Genomic DNA, 20,328 nt, shown 5'->3' with positions numbered 1-20,328 from the left:
ATACAGCATTTAAAAATTAGACTTATCTATATTCTTGAAATATTCAAAGTTTTATTTCTAAGCTATACATTGGTATTCTATAATAAACCATTAGAGAAATTATTCCTTGTTTTGAAAATATTATTATGATTTTGATGTGCATCTGTTCATAATGAGTACTTGTTTGGAGTTTCAATCTCTTAATTATTATTAGGAAGAACCTTATTACTGGTAAGGAATAGAATATACTACTGTAGTCTCCTGAGGAATTGTACATCCAATATTGTCTCTAATTCTACCCTGTGTCTAAAAGCACACACCACAAGAATTCCAAACACCACAAGAAGAACAAGACAACAGTCTTTGAATGCAACGTAAAATTCAGAAAAGCACAGCAAACATGAAACATTGAAAAGCTGAACTACATTTCTTTTGTTTGTTAGGATTACAATTTTAATTACATCTGTGTACATAGAATAAGACTGTTCACATAGTACAGGGAGCAGCTCCTAACACTGGTCCATTGGTATAGCATTTGATGGAGGTTACTGTTTATTGGTTATTCAGCGACTGTAGATTTCGGGGGCATCTAATTGATTTCTTCATTAGATTACACCTCTTAACAGTCTGGAACCTGACTGACTTTCTTGCTGTGAAAATACTGGTTGAAAAAGCACATATATTGGCTTAGCTCTTGGTAAAAACTGCAGATTAATTTAAACAAACATTCCTAAATGAATAAACTCATAAAGATTAGGTTTTAGAATTTGGTCAGGCATCTGCTGTCTTTGATGTTTTTTTTTTTTTTTCCCCCAAATTCTGGCATTTGCCTTATTGCCTCTTAAATGAATACTGGCTCACAGCTCCTTCGGAGACAAGGTCTGTAACTTTGCAAACAGGCAGTATCTCATTCCTAACCACCATGGCAGCTAGAAATCATATGGCAACTATACCTCCCAGGTAGAGAGGTGCACTCCTGATCACTCTACGGATCTGTACTCCATGTGCAGTGCTTTATAGACGTGACTACTCGGAGCCACTGCAGGTGTAATCTAATCCTTTGTGTCAGTGAACATTTAGGTAAACTGGAGCTCATGTTAAGAAATTGATGTTTGGGACCAGACTGGCACACGACATAAATTGCATCCGTGATAATATGCACCTTCCCTTCAACTATTGCTTGAGTTAGTTAAATTCCCATATTAATAAATGGCTGAAAAGTGGTAAAGCTGGTACAAAAAAATCTCCATTTGTAAGAAGAAACAAAACATTTTTAAAAATCTTCCTTCAGGATTCATTTGTCCTTCATCATTGTTCATAATTGTTCAAAGCCAGCACAAAATTGCAGTATTCTTATTTCTCTTTAGTATTGCATGAATGAATAAAGCTTAAACTATTCCCTGAAAAAGTTACATAGTAGCTAAACTAACAAATACCTGGAAGACTTGAAAAAACAATTAAGGAATCAAATGGCTGTAACTGATCTAGATGGAAAAGCAATGATAAGAAGCAGCCGATGCCACGTGGCTTAAGTTGTCTAATTAGAGGCTGCTCCCGTGAAATCTAATACTGCACTCAGTCAATCTGTCTGTGTTGCACTGTACTTTTAGGTACGTTGGTTCTCTCTCTTTGATTCCTTAGTCATTGGGGACGTTATGGTTCACAACAAGCTCACTGGTATCCATATTATGGATCTCCATCCTTTGGCAGGGCTGGCTTCCATCTCTCTTCAGTTAGAGACCTCTTTTAAAAGTTCAGCAGCAGAAGGAAGGAAGGAAGGAAGGAAGGAAGGAAGGAAGGAAGGAAGGAAGGGTGGGAGGGAGGGAAAGGCAAAGCAAGGAAGGGGACAATTCCCTTACAACTAGAGATATTTTCAATTTAGGAGAGAGGGGAAGGACAAGAAAAGAGAAGGAGGTGAGTAGGAGGAGGAAGGAAGGACAGAGGGAAGGAAGGAAATGAAGGAGAAAGGGAACCAGTAATGAAGGAAGCCAAGAAATGAGGAAGAGGACGAATAAGGGAAGGAGGAAAAAAAAATAAGGAGGGAAGGAAGGGAGAAGGAAGATGAGAAAAGGGAGAAAGACACTCATCAGGAAGATACAGAGGAATCTGAAAGCTGCTTCATAGTCTTGCTGCTAAATGATCAGTGCAGTCCGTTGATTTTTGATGTTGGTAACTAAACTCTAAGTTTCTTCGACTTCACTCTGGGGTTTATTTTCCCTTTTTCGGCGTGCAGGACAGGAAGGCCCAGGAAGCTTTTAGTCAGACCTTGGCCTCCAGCATTTCCAAAAAAAGTTTGTGCATGGGCACTTTGCCTTCTAGTTTGATGTTGTAGAAGTGCTGCACCGCCTTGGTGGAGGTCTGCCTCAGCAGGGGCAGCGTCATCAGCATCTTGCCGGCCCTGCGCGGGTCTTCCATGTGCTGGCCGGCCTCATAATCCTGCAGTGCCTCGTGTAACACATCCTGAAGCTTCTGAACAGCCTCCACGTCTTCTATGTGCATGGAGTCTGTACAACAAAGCGCAACACAGAATCATGTCAATAATAACCAAAACCCATGTGGGGAAGTTCCACAGTACACTTGAAATTCCCTAAGCGCTAAGCTGTGATTTGCTCCGAGCACTTTCCATTTCCAAAAAAATCTGTTTTTTTTTTTTTTTTCTAAATTTCCCTCCAGGAGATGATTTCCAATATGGATTTAGAGCACAGAAATTACTACCAAAATATCCATTATTTAAAAGTGCATTTTTTTCTTCCTCCTAAGATGGAGCAATCAGGGAAGACTTTCTTTTAATAGATGACAATCTTGGTTACTTTATTCATTATCTTATTCATATATTTATTCACCCATTCAACCATTATCAAAGGTCATCTATTGAAAGTATTATTCCAAATGCTATGGAGGTAACATTGTCTAAAATTATGATGTTGCCCTCAAAAAGCCCGTATTTCCCAAAAGGAAAAAAAAGTAGATAACCAAGGTTTTTAAGAACTCAGTATAAATACACTGAATTTGGGGCGCCTGGTTGGCTCAGTCGGTGAAGCGGCTGCCTTTGGCTCAGGTCATGATCCCAGGCTCCTGGGATCGGGTCCCACAGCGGGCTCCCTGCTCAGCAGAAAGCCTGCTTCTCCCTCTCCCTCTGCCTGCCACTCTGCCTACTTGTGCTCTCACTCTCTGTGTCAAATAAATAAATAAAATCTTAAAAAATAATATATAAATACATTGAATTTAACACTATGTTCAGGTATAGACTATACAGAAATCACAATAAAGTGCTTATCCTTTCAAGATTTTCAGTGTACTGTTAACAGTTCATCAAAGCATCCTTACACAGTCTGCTTCTACTGAAAAACAAGCGAAGTCTTTAGATTAATGAGTTCTGAAATGTTTTTCACATTGGTGAAGGTGAACTTTGCCCTTAAGTGACTCATTTAAAAATCTAATTCAATCAAGCAAGGAAAGGGTTAACAGGGTTGCCACAATTATTCTTTTGAGAAATGTGAGATGTGGGGGAAAAGAAAAGTTACTGCTCTAGCTCTAAAACAGACACTTAATTATATACAAGTTTGAATCATTTAGCACATTTTATTGATTCTAATGACAGTTTATCTGTTAATTACACATAATGGAGTCTTTGGGGGATTCTTCATGTTTAATAATTCTCGTTCTCTGAGAATGCAGAGCTCTAAGATATATGGAGTTAGCCTAATCTTTCATATAATTCAAGTATCAGGTCACATGCACAAAAAGAGAGAGGAAGTGTAATTTAAAATCAAGGGGCTAAACATATGATAAAAAAGAAATTATGGCAACATAATTAAAAGGCTGACAGTTATAACCAGGAACATGTTTAAAAATTTCTTTGTATTTTGTTGTTTTTTTTTTCTCTTACACTGTCATTCTGAAATTTTTTCACCATATCATTGGTAAACTGACCACTGTTTACATGAGGTGGTTAATGACACGTTTCTCAAAAAGAGTTTTAAATAACTTGCAATACAGTGGCTTAGGAGGCTTTACCACTCAAGTCAACTCCTGCCTGGATGAGCCAAGAAGAGGAACTCTTCCAGGTTGTTCAGGTTGATAGAGTGGTTGATAGTGTCCCTGGTGTGGAACTCAGGACATTTCCCAACACATAAGCTAGCCGGTCCCGATAGATTGTTTCTACCCAGGCTTCTCTCCCCTCTGGGTCCTTTCAGTGAGACAATCCCATCCACTTGCTGTGTGCCTTCTCACAGCAACAAGCACACATCATTTCCAAAGATGTCTACCGGCTGGCAATGTGAGAGAGGGAAAAACTGTCATGGAGCTCACAGCGCGCACTGCATTTTTTTTTTTTTCTATTTTTCCTCTGAAATGCTATCTGAAGGGAAAATGGTGGGCCTGAACGCACACTAATGGTGAGCGTCCAAGGACACAAAAAACTGACCCTGCACATGAGGGAAGGTAGATAAGGTGGACTTACCCAATCTGTCCTGGGACTCAAAGCACTCGAAGTGAAAATGGGAATAAATGGATAGGGAGAAGAGGAATTGCATCTTTACAGACACTATTAAAAGAAGTAACTATTTTCCCACCAGACCAAAAAAAAAAAAATCTGAACATAGTTAGGTCTAACTCGGGTTTCTTTGTATCAAAATATGCTGCTAGAACGCATACCACTGCACGTGGCATTTCCTTTGTTAAAAAAAAAAAATGAGTTAAAATGATCTTCTGAGTCCATTTTATTCAACCTCCATCTTCATCAAGAATCTTCTCTACATTCCTAATGAAGACATTTCCAGATGTATGTGGAACATTCTATTTTATAAGGGACAGAACTGCTCCTTAGAAATGTCTTCCTCAGATTTTTCCAAATTTGTCTACAACATCCGTCCTTTGGTCCTGGTTCTCAATACTGGAACGATACAGAATAAATGTCCTTCTTTTCCATGGCAGATCTTTAAATGCTTGAAGTGACTGCAGAGTCACCTCAGCCCCCACCCCAAGCCTTGTCTTCCCCACTACTCTTGCCCAGCAGGAGATATATTATAGGATGTCACAGGAAATGAGGCGAGAACAAATAGCAGAGAGATATGCTCACAAACAGCAATTAAGACTTCAAACTATTCTTTAAAGGCTGTGATTTAGCTTGAGAGATTTAAAAATGATTTAATCAAATTACTATGATAATTTAACTTCCCATTTACAGAAAAGATTCTAACTCATTTTAGCTTTCCCCATTTTCGGATCTGCTAATACTTTAAATGCAAACTCACTAAATCTGAACTATTTAATTAGACCATGATTCAGCTGGCAGACTGCTGAAGAAAATATTAATCTCCATTAGGGATCCTAGTTCAAGTTCTGGCTCTGTGGCTTTAATCTCTGTTTTGCTCTTTGGGCTACATTTATACATTTATGCTAGGCTCAATAGAACTGGCATTAATTTATGTAATTATTTAGCTTTGGTTGTTGGAGCTGGTTTCTTTTTAACTGTATATTTTAAAGGAAATGGTCCCAGTATTGTGCTAATGAAAACCAGTGAAATTTAATCATGGGAATCATAGGCGTAGAACTAAGTAGACACGGTGAGCCTATCCATTAAAAACACTGGGTGAGTGGTTAAAAACAAGGATGTCTGGGCCCAAGTCCAGACCTATTAAACAGAAAATTTTAACTAGATCCAAGGCATCATCCGTATTTTTTAAATATCTAGGTGCTTCTACAGCCAAGCCAGGGTTGTGAACTACAAAACCAGACTGCTATTCTAAAAGAACCCAGATTTCAAAAGATAACCAGTGTTCACATGATGCACGTATTGTCAACCATATATTAAATTTCAACACTTAATAATAAAATAGAACTCCTTCACTGAATTCCAATATTTTATTCTGTGAAGTGGGACCATAAAGGAGCATGTCTAGTTCAGATCATTACTTTGGGAAGGGAGCTAAATATCCTCACACCTACAGCTGCAAAATTTGGTGAGACTCAAGAGTCATTGCAAAAGAAGATTTGTCAATTGCCCACATGAATAGGGTAATAAGGGGTGAGCAGACAGGACTCTCCAATCACTAAAGGAATGAAGCACCACATGGTGGAAAAGATGGAGAAGTGAGCAAAGGTCTATTTTCTAAAAGATAATTTGATCTCAAAATTTTTATCTGCAATATAAGGAGTCTAACAGAGCAATCCTCCTGGCTGCCATCGGCTGGGTACTGAGGAACATCGGGTGACTGTAATGCAAACTAGCTCTTGATTGACATAGATAGTTGACCCTAAATTTCAAAAAATGGTGCCAATCATAAACTTTCTAGGAAGATGGCAGTGGCGGCAGCAAGATATTTTAATCTTTCCAAATCTGCACATAAAAAAAAAAAAACAGAACTAGATGGCCAAACTAAAAACCCACAGACAACACTCACAAACAAAACTAAGTGACAAGGTATCCCCAAGATATATACACACACACACACACACACATACACACACACACAATCAGGATTCTGTGTGTTCCTAGCTCTGTCCACGGAGAAGGCCTAGGAAGGATGGCCAAGCCAGGAATGCAATAATTAGCAATGAGCAACCTAGTACCCAGCTTATAATTAGATTCCAGGCCTCAGCTGGGAAATATTTAAGATAAGTATGCAACATCTTATAGTAGATAGAAAGAACACTATCTACAACTACTAAGTCATTCAGAAAGATTCCAGAAGCCAACCTGAAGAGACTCCTGCTGACCCAAAATGGGACAAGTTGAGCTTCCACAAAAGGATTATAATTGCAATTAACTGAAATCCACTGAATAGGGATGCCTGGGTGGCTCAGTTGGTTAAGTGTCTGACTTTTGATTTCAGCTCAGGTCATGATCTCAGGATGAGATCAAGATCTGTGTTGGGCTCTACACTGGACATGGAGCCTGCTTAAGATTCTCTCTCTCCCTCTCCACCTCCCCCTACACCACCCCACTTGAGCTCTCTCTCTAAAGAAAAGAAATAAGGAAGGAAGGAAGGAAGGGAGAGAGGGAGGGAGGGAAAAAGGAAGGAAGTAAGAGAGGGAGGGAGGAAGGGAGGAAGGAAGGAAGGAAGGAAGGAAGGAAGGAAAGAAGGAAGGAATCCACCAAATATGTTTAAATAAATTTGAATATAATGACATTTTAAAAAGATAGGGCATCAATTCTTTATTTTGAAAACTGGCAAATGAAGGGAAAGAATCAAGCTCCTATATAAACTGAATCATCAGTCATCAATAAGAGATGAGAAAAAGCATATATATATACATATATATATATATATACATACAGACTTATATAAATAAGTATCCCAATGATTGAATGTAAAAAAGAGATGAAAAAAAATCAAAGATCATAATTTTGCAACCCCCAGCAATGAATGGATTTAGGTAATGAGCATCAATAGCTGCTCACAGAGCACAGAGACAACCGGATGCTGTGTGCCTCCCAATGAACAGCACACCACCTACAAGTGTCACAGGGATTGAACCTGAGCCTGATTAAGTCTCTGGATCCAGTTGTTAATTTGCACAAAATGCAAAGGGCAGAGAAACATGATGAACTGCACCCAGAGTATGCAATCTGTAACATCCAGACTGTGGGAAATTCTGCAGGTCAAATGCCCTGGCTTCTTCAACAGAGAAACTGGAAGAAAATGGAAATGAAAGATGAACTTTTAGATTAAAGGAGAGTTAAAAACTCCATTAAAAAATTTTTTTTGGAAGTGGGCAAGACTAAACTATCATGTCTGAGGATACACATTTAGTGATAAAGTCATAATGAGACATGAGGAAGTGATAAAAACCACAACAGGATAGTGATTACTTTTGTGGGAAAGGGGGGGGGGGCAGGCGGTGAGATTGGGACAAGACACATGGAGGGGTTTCTGGGATATCTAATAAATTTTCATTTTCCATCCTTGCTTATATTGCCATCGTGACAGACAGCAAAATGGCCCCCAAGATACCCAGGTGGTCCCTCCCTGGAAGCTGAATGTTACCTCCTAGATTATCCAGGAGGGTCTTCAATGAAGTCAAAAGTATCCTTATGAAAAGGAGGCAAAGGAAGAAGAAGGCAAGGTATGGTGCTAAACTGCTGCCTTTGATGATGGAGGAAGCAATATAACTCAAGCAATGCAAGGAATGTCACTCTAGAAGCTGGAAAAGGCACAGAAACAGGTCCTCCCCTACAGCCTCCAGAAGGATCACTGCCCTGTCTTTATCTAGTCTTTAACCTTGTGAAAATGCTTCTGGACTTCTGACCTCCAGAACAGTGAGAGAATAAATAGGTACTGTTTAAAGTCACCAAGTTGTGACAATTGGTTGGAGCAGCCATAGAAAACTAAGGCACTCCTTAAGTTATACATCCTGTTTGGGTGTGTTTTTCTTTTAAATCTATGTTTTATTTCATATTAAATTGGTGAGAGACAGAGATGGAGAGAGGGATAGTGAGAAACTTCCAATGGAACGGTCCCTTCTGGAAAGTAGTGAGTTAAGCAGAATTCCGAGCAAGCCGGCAGAAACACTTGGCAAAAATGCCAAGGAAGCTGTTCACATGCCAACTAGGAGGTTGGATCAAAAGACATTTTAGGTCTTTCCTAATGCAGGGAAATTATAATTCTAATGTTGGAAATAGTAATAATTCTTATTACGTGCTTTATCACGGCGAGAACAGAACTGATTTTATAGCTTTCCATTGAGACATACACATTTTGGGGGGAGGACTATTTTCCTCATTTCTGGCTCTGGCTATCAAGCCGGACTTCAACATTTATACCAGCCCCACAAATCACTCCTCTACTGTGTTTATATTAGGGGTTGAACCACAGATCCAGAGCCCCTGGTTTCTTTCCTCCCGGCTTCCCTCTCATAAATCCCAAATTATTGTTCCCATTATTCTGTTCACCTTGCATAATCGGAATTCCCTGCTAAGACTCTTATTTCTCTACAAGTACTCAAGGCCTCTCTCTCCCTCCAATATCTAACACCTATCCAGGAGCTTTCTAACTCCCTCGACTAGAAGTGATAAAGACAATTATACTCAATAAGTGAATGTTGAGGGGCTCCTGTGTGGCTCAGTCGGTTGAGCGTCTGACTCTTGATTTGGGCTCAGGTCATGATCTCAGGGTCCTGAGATGGAGGACCCCACCCCCACCCGGGTCAAGTTCCCTGCTCAGCAGGGAGTCTGCTTCCTCTTTCTCCCTCTCTCTCTGCCCCTTCCCCCACTCATGCACTCTCTATTTCTCTCCTTCTCTCTCAAATAAATGAATAAGTAAATCTTAAAACAACAAGTGAATGTTGATAGCAACTTGGGTGGTAAATATTTCAATCTTCCACAATATCATAAATGATCTGCACCATGCTAATGACCTTTTTATAAGGGATTAGTCATTATCTTAAGATCTGTAAATGAAAATAATGTTATATTATGTCATTCCCTAGAAGTAAAGCAATTGTATTTATGTGCTTATTACGCAGTTGGAAGCACAGAGACACTTGCAGCAAATATTTCTTACACTGTGTCAAGGCATAGCGATCACTGAACATGATAAGAAACACTTGAAAACCTACCTTTACTTTTTACATAAAAATTTGATATATCATAATAGGTTTGAAATTAAAAGGTTACATTAAATAAAACCACCACCCACTTCAACTCAATTATATCATCTTAAGCAAAACTGAAATAATCCAAATAGCGATGGCAGATTTGAGCAAAAACCAAAGAAAAGTAGACTAGAAGATGGAAAATCGTAATTTTGATTTCCCAGAGAGTAGTAATTATGGTTTGGTCTGGGTAAAAGTTAAATATAAATATCTACCTGCCACAAAAGACCTACCCATACTTATTTCTTATTAAATCCTATAAAGGTAGTAAACATTTTGTTTCCAAATCTTTTTTATCACTTTCAAGAGTGGTTTTATACTACGGGAACTCCAAGAAGACAGCAAGATAAAGTGAGTGCAAAATTCTAAACTAAATTAAAAGTACTAATTTCGGTTGGCAGATGTAAAATTGCATTGGCTAGTCTTCTGTGTTGATCCTTTTAAAGACGTCCTATCTACTTATTTGTGGAATAGAAATAGCTTATTGATAGCAAGGGACAGAGGGTCCAACCCTCTGCCTCACAGTGGTAACACATCTTTATCAGCTTGCTTCAGTTACCTGCAAAAATGCTATTGGACATGTCTACCTCACAGGCATGTCATGGAAATCAAATGAGATTCCCCAGCAAAAGCTGAAAAAAAAAGAAATGTCTACAGAAAGATTCTTAAAAAAGGATAATCGCTTGATCAATATCTAAAACTAGGTCTAGAATATCACATCAGCAAATTTAGTCAAAATTTCAATAAAATTGTGTTTGAGGGCCCAGGAGATACTAAGGGACTGAAGAGGTTTTTCACTTTTATACTGATTGTTCAGATCCATGAAGATGTTAATATCCCTATATTACAAATTCAGCATTAATACACACATAACCACACACAAAATATGTGACCAAACTCACGGCCCTCACTTAAAAGTCACTGACATAAAAATTTTAGGCCATTTAGCAATATGAGACATTATTCACCTGCCTCATGTTACAGACAAGAAAACAGTTATGTGATTAAAGCACGCATTCTTAAAGGAAGTAAAATTTGGAATTGGAAAGTAGGGAAAATCTCTCTTTTTAGGTAAAATGCATATCTATCCAGTACACAAACAGATACATATTTTCATGATAATTAATATTTCATTGGGGACTTATTAAGAAAAAATATCTAAAAAGGCTACCCCAAGGGAGAGATAATGAAAAAAGACTGAAAAACGAGACCAAACTTATATGACTAAAGATGGCCCTCCTTCCAGTCTCCTACAGTAATCACAAGCTTTCTATCCCTCGAAATTATATCACAATTCTACACATCAAACATTTGTTTTCAAGAACAAAATACTGTCAGGATGTGGTTATAATTACTTATGATTTGAAATTGATGACCAAAATATTACTCACAGCTTTATATCAACAGATGCTATTATTCTAGAAGTATGGTGTAGAAATAAAAAGAAAAGTCAGCTTTAAGCATAGATTCTGTTTATTCTTGAATGAGTTGGGCTCACAGGGCTCCAGGTTGGAGGCAGGGCTGGGGATACCACTTGGGATGAGTGACAGCTGTGAAGCTGGAGGGCCTTGTGAGCAAAAGAGAATGACCAGACTAAAAGTAATTCTTACTCTTAAACTGCTTTAGTCTTCTACTATATAAAAATGAATATATCTCCTTGGGGCCAGTGATAATAGTTTCAAACAAATTCTTAAACATAAGAATCAATAGAACCAAACTGAGACAATAGAATCACATGAAATCATTTTACCCAAAATGCATGTAGTAATACTTCACTAAATTTTCCAATGAAGACATAAAATTAATTATAGAATCATAAAACTCCCCAAATGGAAAGAATTCTAGAGATGAGTCTAACTTCTTGGTGTACGGATGAGAGAACGGGGCCTAACAACATCATTACAATGTTAACATTGTGACTCAGATTTTCCTTTTTAAATTCAATTGCACCCTGGGGTGCCTGGGTGGCTCAGTCAGTTAAGTGTCTGCCTTCAGCTCAGGTCATGATCCCAGGATCCTGGGCCCCGGGATCGAGCCTAGCATCGGGCTCCCTGCTCAGCGGGGAGTCTGCTTCTCCCTCTCCCTCTGCTGCTCCCCCTGCTTGTGCTCTCTGTCAAATAAATAAATAAAATCTTTTAAAAAAATTAATTAATTAATTAATTATAAAAAATAAATTCAATTGCACAAAGATATATCAGGGAGAAAATAACTGCCTAAGAGAAAGTTGGTGCTCAAAAGTAAGAAAGTATATAGTTTAAGTGAGCCTGTGAGTTTCTTACCTTCAAAAATAATTGGGAAAATTATTTGGGGTTTCCAAATATTTGATTGTGAGAATGACAGTATTGGTTCATAATATATTGGGTTTTTTTTGTTTTTTTGTTTGTTTGTTTGTTTTTGCCCATATCCTTTAAGATAGGGAAAGTTCTTCCAATGGTGTTCCTGGTGCTGTAAGTATTCCTGAATTCACATATGCCAGAAACAGAGCTACAAAAATATATGACGGGTATTATCAAGAAGACAATTCTCTGTTTCCTGAGCATAAGCACAATATTAATAATTACTGAATAAAGGCAGATGTTTAAAATAAGCTGAAATTGAGATTAATGACACATTGGTTGTTAATACCTACAGCCATAAAGGGAACGCTAAGATACCTATAAATATAACACTAAAATCGAATTTTTTTTTTTTGCACAAAAACTCACGATCATCTGAAATTTCTAACTATTGAAAGAAAAACTATGAGCTTTTTAGGGTATCTTTGAAACCATTTTTCATACTGATGTACTTTTGAGCAGTTTAAGAATCACTGGATCTAAGCAAGAATGCATCTATAACTTTATTACTGTCATCCAAGTAATGGTCAAAAAATGGAATAAAATAGCATCACATGGACAGTATGAAAAAAAAGAAAAGATTTCTGAGTGGTTTATCCCATGCTAAAATGGTGCGGTTTGGGGTTGAATGCAGGAGAGAAGGGTCATATTTATACAGCACACGAGAGGTGGCACAATTTAGACATCAATATAATCCTTAATCTTTTCTCCTTTCTTATGGACTCTGATTCAATTAACTTTTCTTGGTATTGAGAAGTTAAAAAAAGTTACAAGCACTTGCCGAATAACTTTGTGACATGGAGAAATTTCCTGAAAGAAGTTAATGTTACTCACTACCAGTATAAGAGAAAAAAGAGAGGGCCTGTTAACCATTTCTGGTTTTAAACAAGAAAACCAACTAAGGAGTTCTTTAAAGACTTTCTAATCACCAGTCATTGCTCTCAAGTAGGTCACTTCCTCCTTCTAACAGCAGGGTCTGTGGAATTTAATATTTACATATCAAAACACTAATGATTATACTTCTAAACAACAGACAGAAATGCTGCTACTAATTAATTCAGATACTCTAAATTACAATCCACAGCCATAAAGTATATATCTAACACCTAAAATTATAAGATTTTAGCAATCTTGATCAAGTTTTAGCATTGCTCAGCACTCACAATTAGTTAATAATTTAAAAAAGCATTATGTAATATAAAAGATATAAAACATGCTTGCTGGATTTTAAACATAATTGACCAAGTAGACGTTTTCAATTAGAATCACTATATGACTACCAAACAGAAATTCTTCCCCAAACCATTGCTACAGAATTTTTCATCTGATGACGAGAGATTCTAACACGAAGTCCATGCAAACTAATAAATTCTCAGAAAATTTCTCTCCCATCTCCCACTTTGGTCTTCTAGAGAGCCAGACACGGGGCATCTGAGATGTTTGCATCAACAGTGCCACTTGTCATAAAGAAACCTATGTTACAGTTTCACAGGGGAGGAGGAAAAGGGAGGTGAACGGTGTGCTCAGCAATTAAAAGTATGCAATGCTAAACTCCATTATGAAGACAAATAGGAAAGTACAACTTCATTGTTGAAAACAATTTCCCTCCTATCAGTCCAAGGATGCATGCATCAATATTGTAGATGAACTGTTAATTACAAAATCAATTAAAAATTATTTCTAAAAACAGTCACGCGTCCCCGGCTCTCACGGGGGCAATTTGGGCAGAAGGGTCTCATCTCACTAGGACCGCGCCAAATCACAAAGTCGTCATCCACAAGTAAGCAAAAGCAATCTGGTTTTTCATTTTTCAGCGCGGCTGAGCCCAGCCTGAGATTGATCGTCACATATGGCCCCAGAAAACAAACTGTCAATACCTTGAATGCTGCAGAATTTGAACAAATAGCCATCCGCCCATTCAAGCCACTCATTGCATCCCATTTAACAGATTTTATTGACAGTTTCCTTCTTGTAATTAAAGGGAAAACTACTGGCCAGCAACCAAGATAAAGTTCAAAGATAGGGTCAAAACAAAAGCAGATGGAGGGGCACGGTGTGACTGTCAATGGTACATAGCATCAGAGCACGTTATTGACACGCAGGTATCTAAAGATCGGCACGTCATTAAGGAGGGATCTATCCTGAACTATATGCAAATGCTAAAAGAGACTTAAGACCACAATAAAACATTAGGAGAGGCACAAAGGGAAAAACAACAAAGCAGCAACGATTTTTACTTATCAGAGGTTGCTATTTTAGTACGTTTCAGTTCAAATGTAAAGACTGTTTATTCCCATAATTCTTAACCCTTACTGCATAGGTGGACCTCTCGGAGAAATACTCCAGCAGAAGTTGCCTTCTGCAGAATTCCAGAATACAAGAAAACAAGAGTATTCTTTGATAAGCAAAATGAAAAACAACACTACATATGTTTTTCCAATTGCAAAATGTGCATTTATGAGGGGGGAAAAGTGCTTTCTGCGTACCCACCATGCACACTTATTTTCACTTGTGCCTACAAGAAAATGAAGGTAATTTTGTCCCGAAACCGTCCATTTACACTACAAGTTCGGAAATGCACAGGCTGGTAAAAGTTTCACCATTTTCAAGAAGTAAATATAATAAAAATAATTCAAGTGGACTTCTCCTATTTCTAACTTTTCACTAGAAAGCTGTAATGACTATAATTTTGCTGTCTCATACAGAATTTACAATTGGGTTTAGCAAATCCCTGAAGAAGTCGAGGGAAGGGTAAAACTGAAATATTAAAAAATGTAACAATGACCATGTCAATATGCCAACCTGAATTAGCAAGAGCTATCGCTTTGAGGGTGACAAATTCTTCTTTCTCCAGCTTCATGCTCTTGTATTTCTTTACCAGCTGCAGGATAGCATTATTTAGGTCAAGAAGGCCTGCTAATTTGGACTGGTCTTCATCCATTATATAATCATCTGCATAGACAAGTTCATCCTCAAATGAAAGAGATCGGTATACGACACCAAGGATCAAAATTTCCATCCAAGCACTCTGCAGAAGGCTCATCTGGTCCGCCAGGGACAGCGTGGAGAAGCCTGCATGGGAAGATGGGCAGATCGAGTTACTTTAAAGCCATAATTTCATAATGCAACATTAGTTTCATATGGTAGTTGGCTTCTGCATCAGTGCTCAAAATTATGCTGAGCTTTGATTAGATGCTCTTAAATTTTCCCCTGATCATTTTGCGAATGGCAAAGTAAAAGTCACAAACCAGTTCAATTTCTTGGCGTTTTTTATAGGTTTTATAGACACAGGTGAGTATAACAGAAAAGTAGGTCTGTTTCTTTCATTTCAGAAGAAAATAATATGTAGCCTTTAAATATAATCTATTTCTGGCTACAGTTTTTATAAATGTCTTTCAGGAAGTCAGATTTTCATCCACTTCATCTCTAACAACTACTATTGAAAAACAACATAAAAGTTAAACAAACAAACAAAAAAAAGAGCTCCCAAATAAAGGAAAACAAACAGTTTAGACTCACACCGTAGAGTGCAATTTGGAAACATTTCTCATTGTAATAGTCAGATGCTCAGTGAATAATGAGTATTCGTACACCCCAAAGAACCTTCTTAACTGGATATTTTGCACCCACTGATATATAACACGAATTCCTCTTACAGTGGTGTTTATTGGTATAAAAGAGAGTAGAATACTTAGCAGCTTGGCCTCTCCACCAAATCAAAAAGCTGCAGTTTATTCTTCTTCTTAAGATCCAGTTATTTAAAAAGTTAAATATGGCGGCACTGGAGTTCCATGGATAGGATATAGGCAGAACCAGATCCTCAGTTTAAATATTGGCCCCGCTGAGCTACTGGCTCTTTCACCGTGAGCAAGACAATTTACTTGCACCTCAATTTTTGTTTTGGGGACATACAAAATAACACCCAGCAAAATACTAATTTATAATATGCATTCAATAAATGTAGCTATATTAAATAGTATTTTTATCTGAAATATCTGGATGAGTCCTTTAATTCTTCACGAACAATCTGGTCTGAATTCACACATAACACACGTACAGGCTTAAAGTTCCTTGTGAGCTTAAGAGAACATGCAAAAAAATGAAAAAGAAAATGTGGTTCAATAGCGAAAGAGGAAGTAGTAAAATTAAACCTAGTTAGGAGTAAAAATATTTATTTATATCTCAGCGGGACTAGATCTGGATTCTAAACAGAAGTCTTAGTGAAGATACCTGATGATCAGCCACGTACTTTTTCCAAGAGTTCTAAAAAATAAATGTTTCTTAAATCTTCACTTTCATTTCTAATAATAATTTATGCCCAGGGATTGGTAATGCCCAGGGATTCCAAGGGTGAGCAACCACCCCTACGGTTACTGAGGACAATAGTACTATGATTTAAGATCCTGCCACCAATCATTCTATAGAAGGAGAAAATTTTAATAATGCAACTTATAAAATCTATTTTCACTCCTTCTCTAGACCCTGCTACCCAAATCATTACTATCCACTGCTGCCCAATCTTCTTAGTTTACTGTTTATGGTCATTGCTTTTGTCTCATTTTTATTCATATCAAATTGTTCCCATCCCATGTGATATTATAAACTACTGCACAATGAGGAAAAGAAAATGATTTCCTGCCCTGTTGGTGAAAACTAGTGGTTTGCCACTTGGCACCATTAACTGGAGTGTTTAATAAAATCATCAAGAGGGATTAGTCCAGCTTTTACTAAAGGCGGGTCTTAAGACGTGTAAAAAGCATCTCTTTCATTGTTTATCAAGCCATTTACATATTACATGACAGATCTTTGGAATTGGCGTCGTCAATCCTTCTTTCTCTTTTTCCACTCCTTTTCTTTTTTTGGTCATCCCATTGTGGGGGTTACATAAATTTCTTATTAGAATTAGAGCTAAAACATGTGGTAATATTTTCAAGAGAGAGTCCAAAGAGAAAAATAATGACCTAGTCTGACTAGGTTAGGTTCCACTTGCTTTCGATCTTGAGACTGTTACACTCACAGCAAACAAACCAATATTGCTCCTTTTGCTATCCCACTCCCCCCGCAAGAAAAGAGATGCGACGCACATCCAAATATCTAACTCAAGCAAAGGGAACGGTTGGGATTTGTTTTGTAAATGAAACAGATGAAGAAATAAATGATCATCTTAGGAAGTTATGAGCCAAAACAGATGAGTATTCTCCCTTTGCCTTCGTGTGCTTGCTCCTTTCCATGCTCCCAAGCAGTTTTTTCTGCTGCAGCAGATGGACAGAGTGCGTCGCCCAGAGCACCTTCCTGTGACAGCCCTATTCTCCCTCCCAGACACTGCTGTTAGTAAATAGATTTACACATTCTCCAATCTCCACACATCTTTCTGCCGAATAATTAAAAGCAGGATGATTAGTTTATTGAGTGGAAGGAGGAACTTTTTTATTGAGGTCCGTCCACGATTTTATCAGGCCCAGCACTTTTACGGTTGTCAAGAGGATGCAGGCATCCAATTTTTCTTATCTGCCTGATTAATACAAACGCTGTTTCAGGACGCATTAATTAACAGATACAAATCTACGTTCTCATGGAAGGATCAATACGGAGAAGAAAAGAGGCATCAATGTGAATTTAGTGCTGATGATGGAGAAGGCACGCTATCGACAGTTACGTGCACGGAAACTTTAAAGTTGCACAGGGGCCCTTTTGTCCCTGTGATTTACAAATGCGCAATTTTCAGCCATAACAAGGTTTTGCACATTTCTTTGGGGTTTAATTAAGCAAAAAACAATAAAATTTCATTTTTTTCCTAGGTTGATCCTGCAATTTGTTGGCTCTCTGTCGATGACTCTGTGTGTGTGTGTGTGTGTGTGTGTGTGTGTGTGAGAGAGAATCCTTCCTATAAACCTAACTTTTTTCTTTCACTTCTTAATGAAATAAAAAGAAAAAGGCCAGGGAGGATAGGGAGATGGATACAGCACAAAAGGTTTGACAAGTTTGCTTGCTTGATGTCCTCACATCTATTTTAGCTGGTTAAAGGAAGTGTAATTTTGCAAAAACGATAGGAAAATGCTTTCCAGAATGTAAATAAAAGTCTGGACTTTTATCTCTTCGTGCTCTAGAAAGAGCTGAATCGCAATACTTTTAACCCTTTCCTACCACACCTCTGCATTCTGGAAGCTGGCACAAAGAGCTCTCGTGCCCAAATACCTGGGTGACAGTGACACATATTACATGACAGATCTTCTTTTGAATTGGCGTCATCAATCCTTCGCCTTCTTAGGAGACTGTTGTGCTCACCTGGTCACGAAGGAGGCGGAGTACGTAACAGAGCTAACATTTGAATGCCACAAACTTCTACCTGCCCTGCAGGAGTGCTCGCCATAGATACTTCCCATACATAACGACATGGATAAGATAATATTTTGACCAGCACGCCTGAGCTAAGTATAAAAGCCTAAATGGCCAAGATCTAAAATAAGCTGAGTTTAAGGAATTTTCTAAAAGCACAATGGCTCTCTTGGTGTAGCCGTGCTTGTATCCAAATGACAATTACTTGTGTGCACCTGTGCCTGGCGCTTAGCAGTGTTTTATAGCAATCGGGCTACAAATGAGAGGTCCTCAGCACCTACACCATTTAGCTACCCTCTCCCAAGTGAAATAAAATATGCTTCGCTGTTGTGTCGTTCGAACTTCATGTTTTGTACATCCCAGGATCTTAATCTTTGGTGTGTGACAGATTATAGTTTTAAATGTCCAGCCGTATTACAGCTTTTTAAAATACACTGATACATGGCACATTTTTTTCTCCTCCCCAGCCATGGCCCATTCCATGCATATTGCTGACAACCCTGATCTCTCTTCGTCTCCATCCTGGAATCAGTGCCATTTAATGTATCTCAGGCATTTTGCTAGCAGAATGACTCTCTACCTTGACCTGCTGTTAAATAGCATGTTTATCTGCAATACAGTATGCTCCAAATAAACCAGATGACAGTTGGGAATTTGGAAGGATTGAAAAGCATCTCAAGAGGCAGGTACCCCTGAAGTAATAGGCTTGAAGAAAGTATGTTTTGTGCCAACTCTCTTGCCTCCTTCCCCTAGAAACTTTGGAGGATGACAGTGGTACCATGGGCACTTGTCAACACTTTTTTTTTTTTTTTTAGCCTGGCAAACTGATGCACTTTGCAGTCAACTTACAGAAAAGGCTAAGCATTTGAAAGTGTGAAGGGCAAAAAATATCTGACGGCTAGTCTTCAAAAATACACTTTCATTTCAGAAAGCATAAATGTTTATTTCCTGAGCGGAGTGTTGACAGAAATAGGCTGCAGTGCAGGCATTGGGGTTTAACCCCTGCTAGGCATTTTCTTCTCGGCTGCTTCCTTGAAACAGAGAGCAAGCATTTTAAATCTTCAGGGTGTCTGTTAATATCAGTTAATCATGGCATTGATTTGCCTGCTCACCGTTTCTGAACTGTAGTTTCTCTCTTCCACAAAAAATTGACGGTTTTCAACAAATAGCATATCATGCCAGAATTGTAATTATGCCGTAATGACTCACCGAGATGGTAAACGAAATTCACTGAGAGAAGCTGAGTGAGCACTGGGGCATAAGCTAGATTCTTTCTCTCCCATACAAATAAACCCAATGTTTACAGGAACTAGGGGAGAAAAGAATCACAATAGCACTAAGGTTTGGTCTTAGCTACCAACAGATACACAGATGCATAACCCTTGTTCGAGATGAACTTTATTTTTCAGCCAGTTGCTATTTTCACGTAGAAGCCAACATACCACATGTTGTATGATTCACATAACACACAGCTCTGGGGTTGCACTGTGTGTGTATATAGAATATACAAAATTAACATCTATAGAGAGACCTTTATTCTAGTCTGCTTTTTAGAGAGATGGACTTTATGGGCTGGCAATCAGCAGGGGCTAGAGTTAAGCAAGTACAGATGGTCAAGTGCAAATGTGAAAGCTGGAATCTTTACTTGGTGCTATCAGAAGCACTTTATTGAAAACTTTATTATGGATGACAAATATTACCTATTACATTAGCATGTAAGCATTAGATACAATATCTAATTATTGTTATCTATTATCCTTTGAGTCTTTATTCTTTCAGTCTGACCATAAACCAGATTTCAATAATTCAGACTCCATTTCAATTAGTTTGGGTCAAATACAAGAATAACTGACAAAAATGGGATAGCTCCCCTTCTTGGAATTTGATTCTGTTTTTCAACATTTGTTGATTCCCTGATAACTCTGTTTCTTTATTCCCGTTCTTATACTTCAAGTAGGATTCACAGAGATTTTATGAAACCATTATTTATTTTTTTTAAAGATTTTATTTATTTATTTGACAGAGAGAGACACAGCGAGAGAGGGAACACAAGCAGGGGGAGTGGGAGAGGGAAAAGTAG

General features: G+C 38.1%; 1 protein-coding gene across 4 annotated transcripts in view; it reads right to left on the bottom strand.

The window, feature by feature from the left end:
* Positions 1 to 2,020: 2,020 nt before the first annotated feature.
* ESRRG (estrogen related receptor gamma) overlaps positions 2,021 to 20,328 on the bottom strand; it is a 220,694-nt gene continuing 202,386 nt past the window's right edge. For 3 of the 4 annotated variants that reach the window (XM_021698425.1, XM_021698422.1, XM_021698424.1), the window contains 2 exons: positions 14,715 to 14,984; positions 2,205 to 2,483 (listed from right to left, as the gene is read on the bottom strand). In XM_021698425.1, coding sequence (XP_021554100.1) covers positions 2,239 to 2,483; positions 14,715 to 14,984 — 515 coding nt within the window. In that variant the 3' untranslated portion in view covers positions 2,205 to 2,238. Of the gene's footprint in view, positions 2,484 to 14,714; positions 14,985 to 20,328 lie in introns of all 4 variants that reach the window. The other variant, XM_021698421.1, reaches the window with a different exon arrangement.

The sequence above is a fragment of the Neomonachus schauinslandi genome, chromosome 6 (assembly GCF_002201575.2).
Source record: "Neomonachus schauinslandi chromosome 6, ASM220157v2, whole genome shotgun sequence".
NCBI classification, from domain to species: Eukaryota; Metazoa; Chordata; class Mammalia; order Carnivora; family Phocidae; genus Neomonachus; species Neomonachus schauinslandi.
This window is presented reverse-complemented; position numbering and strand designations above follow the sequence as displayed.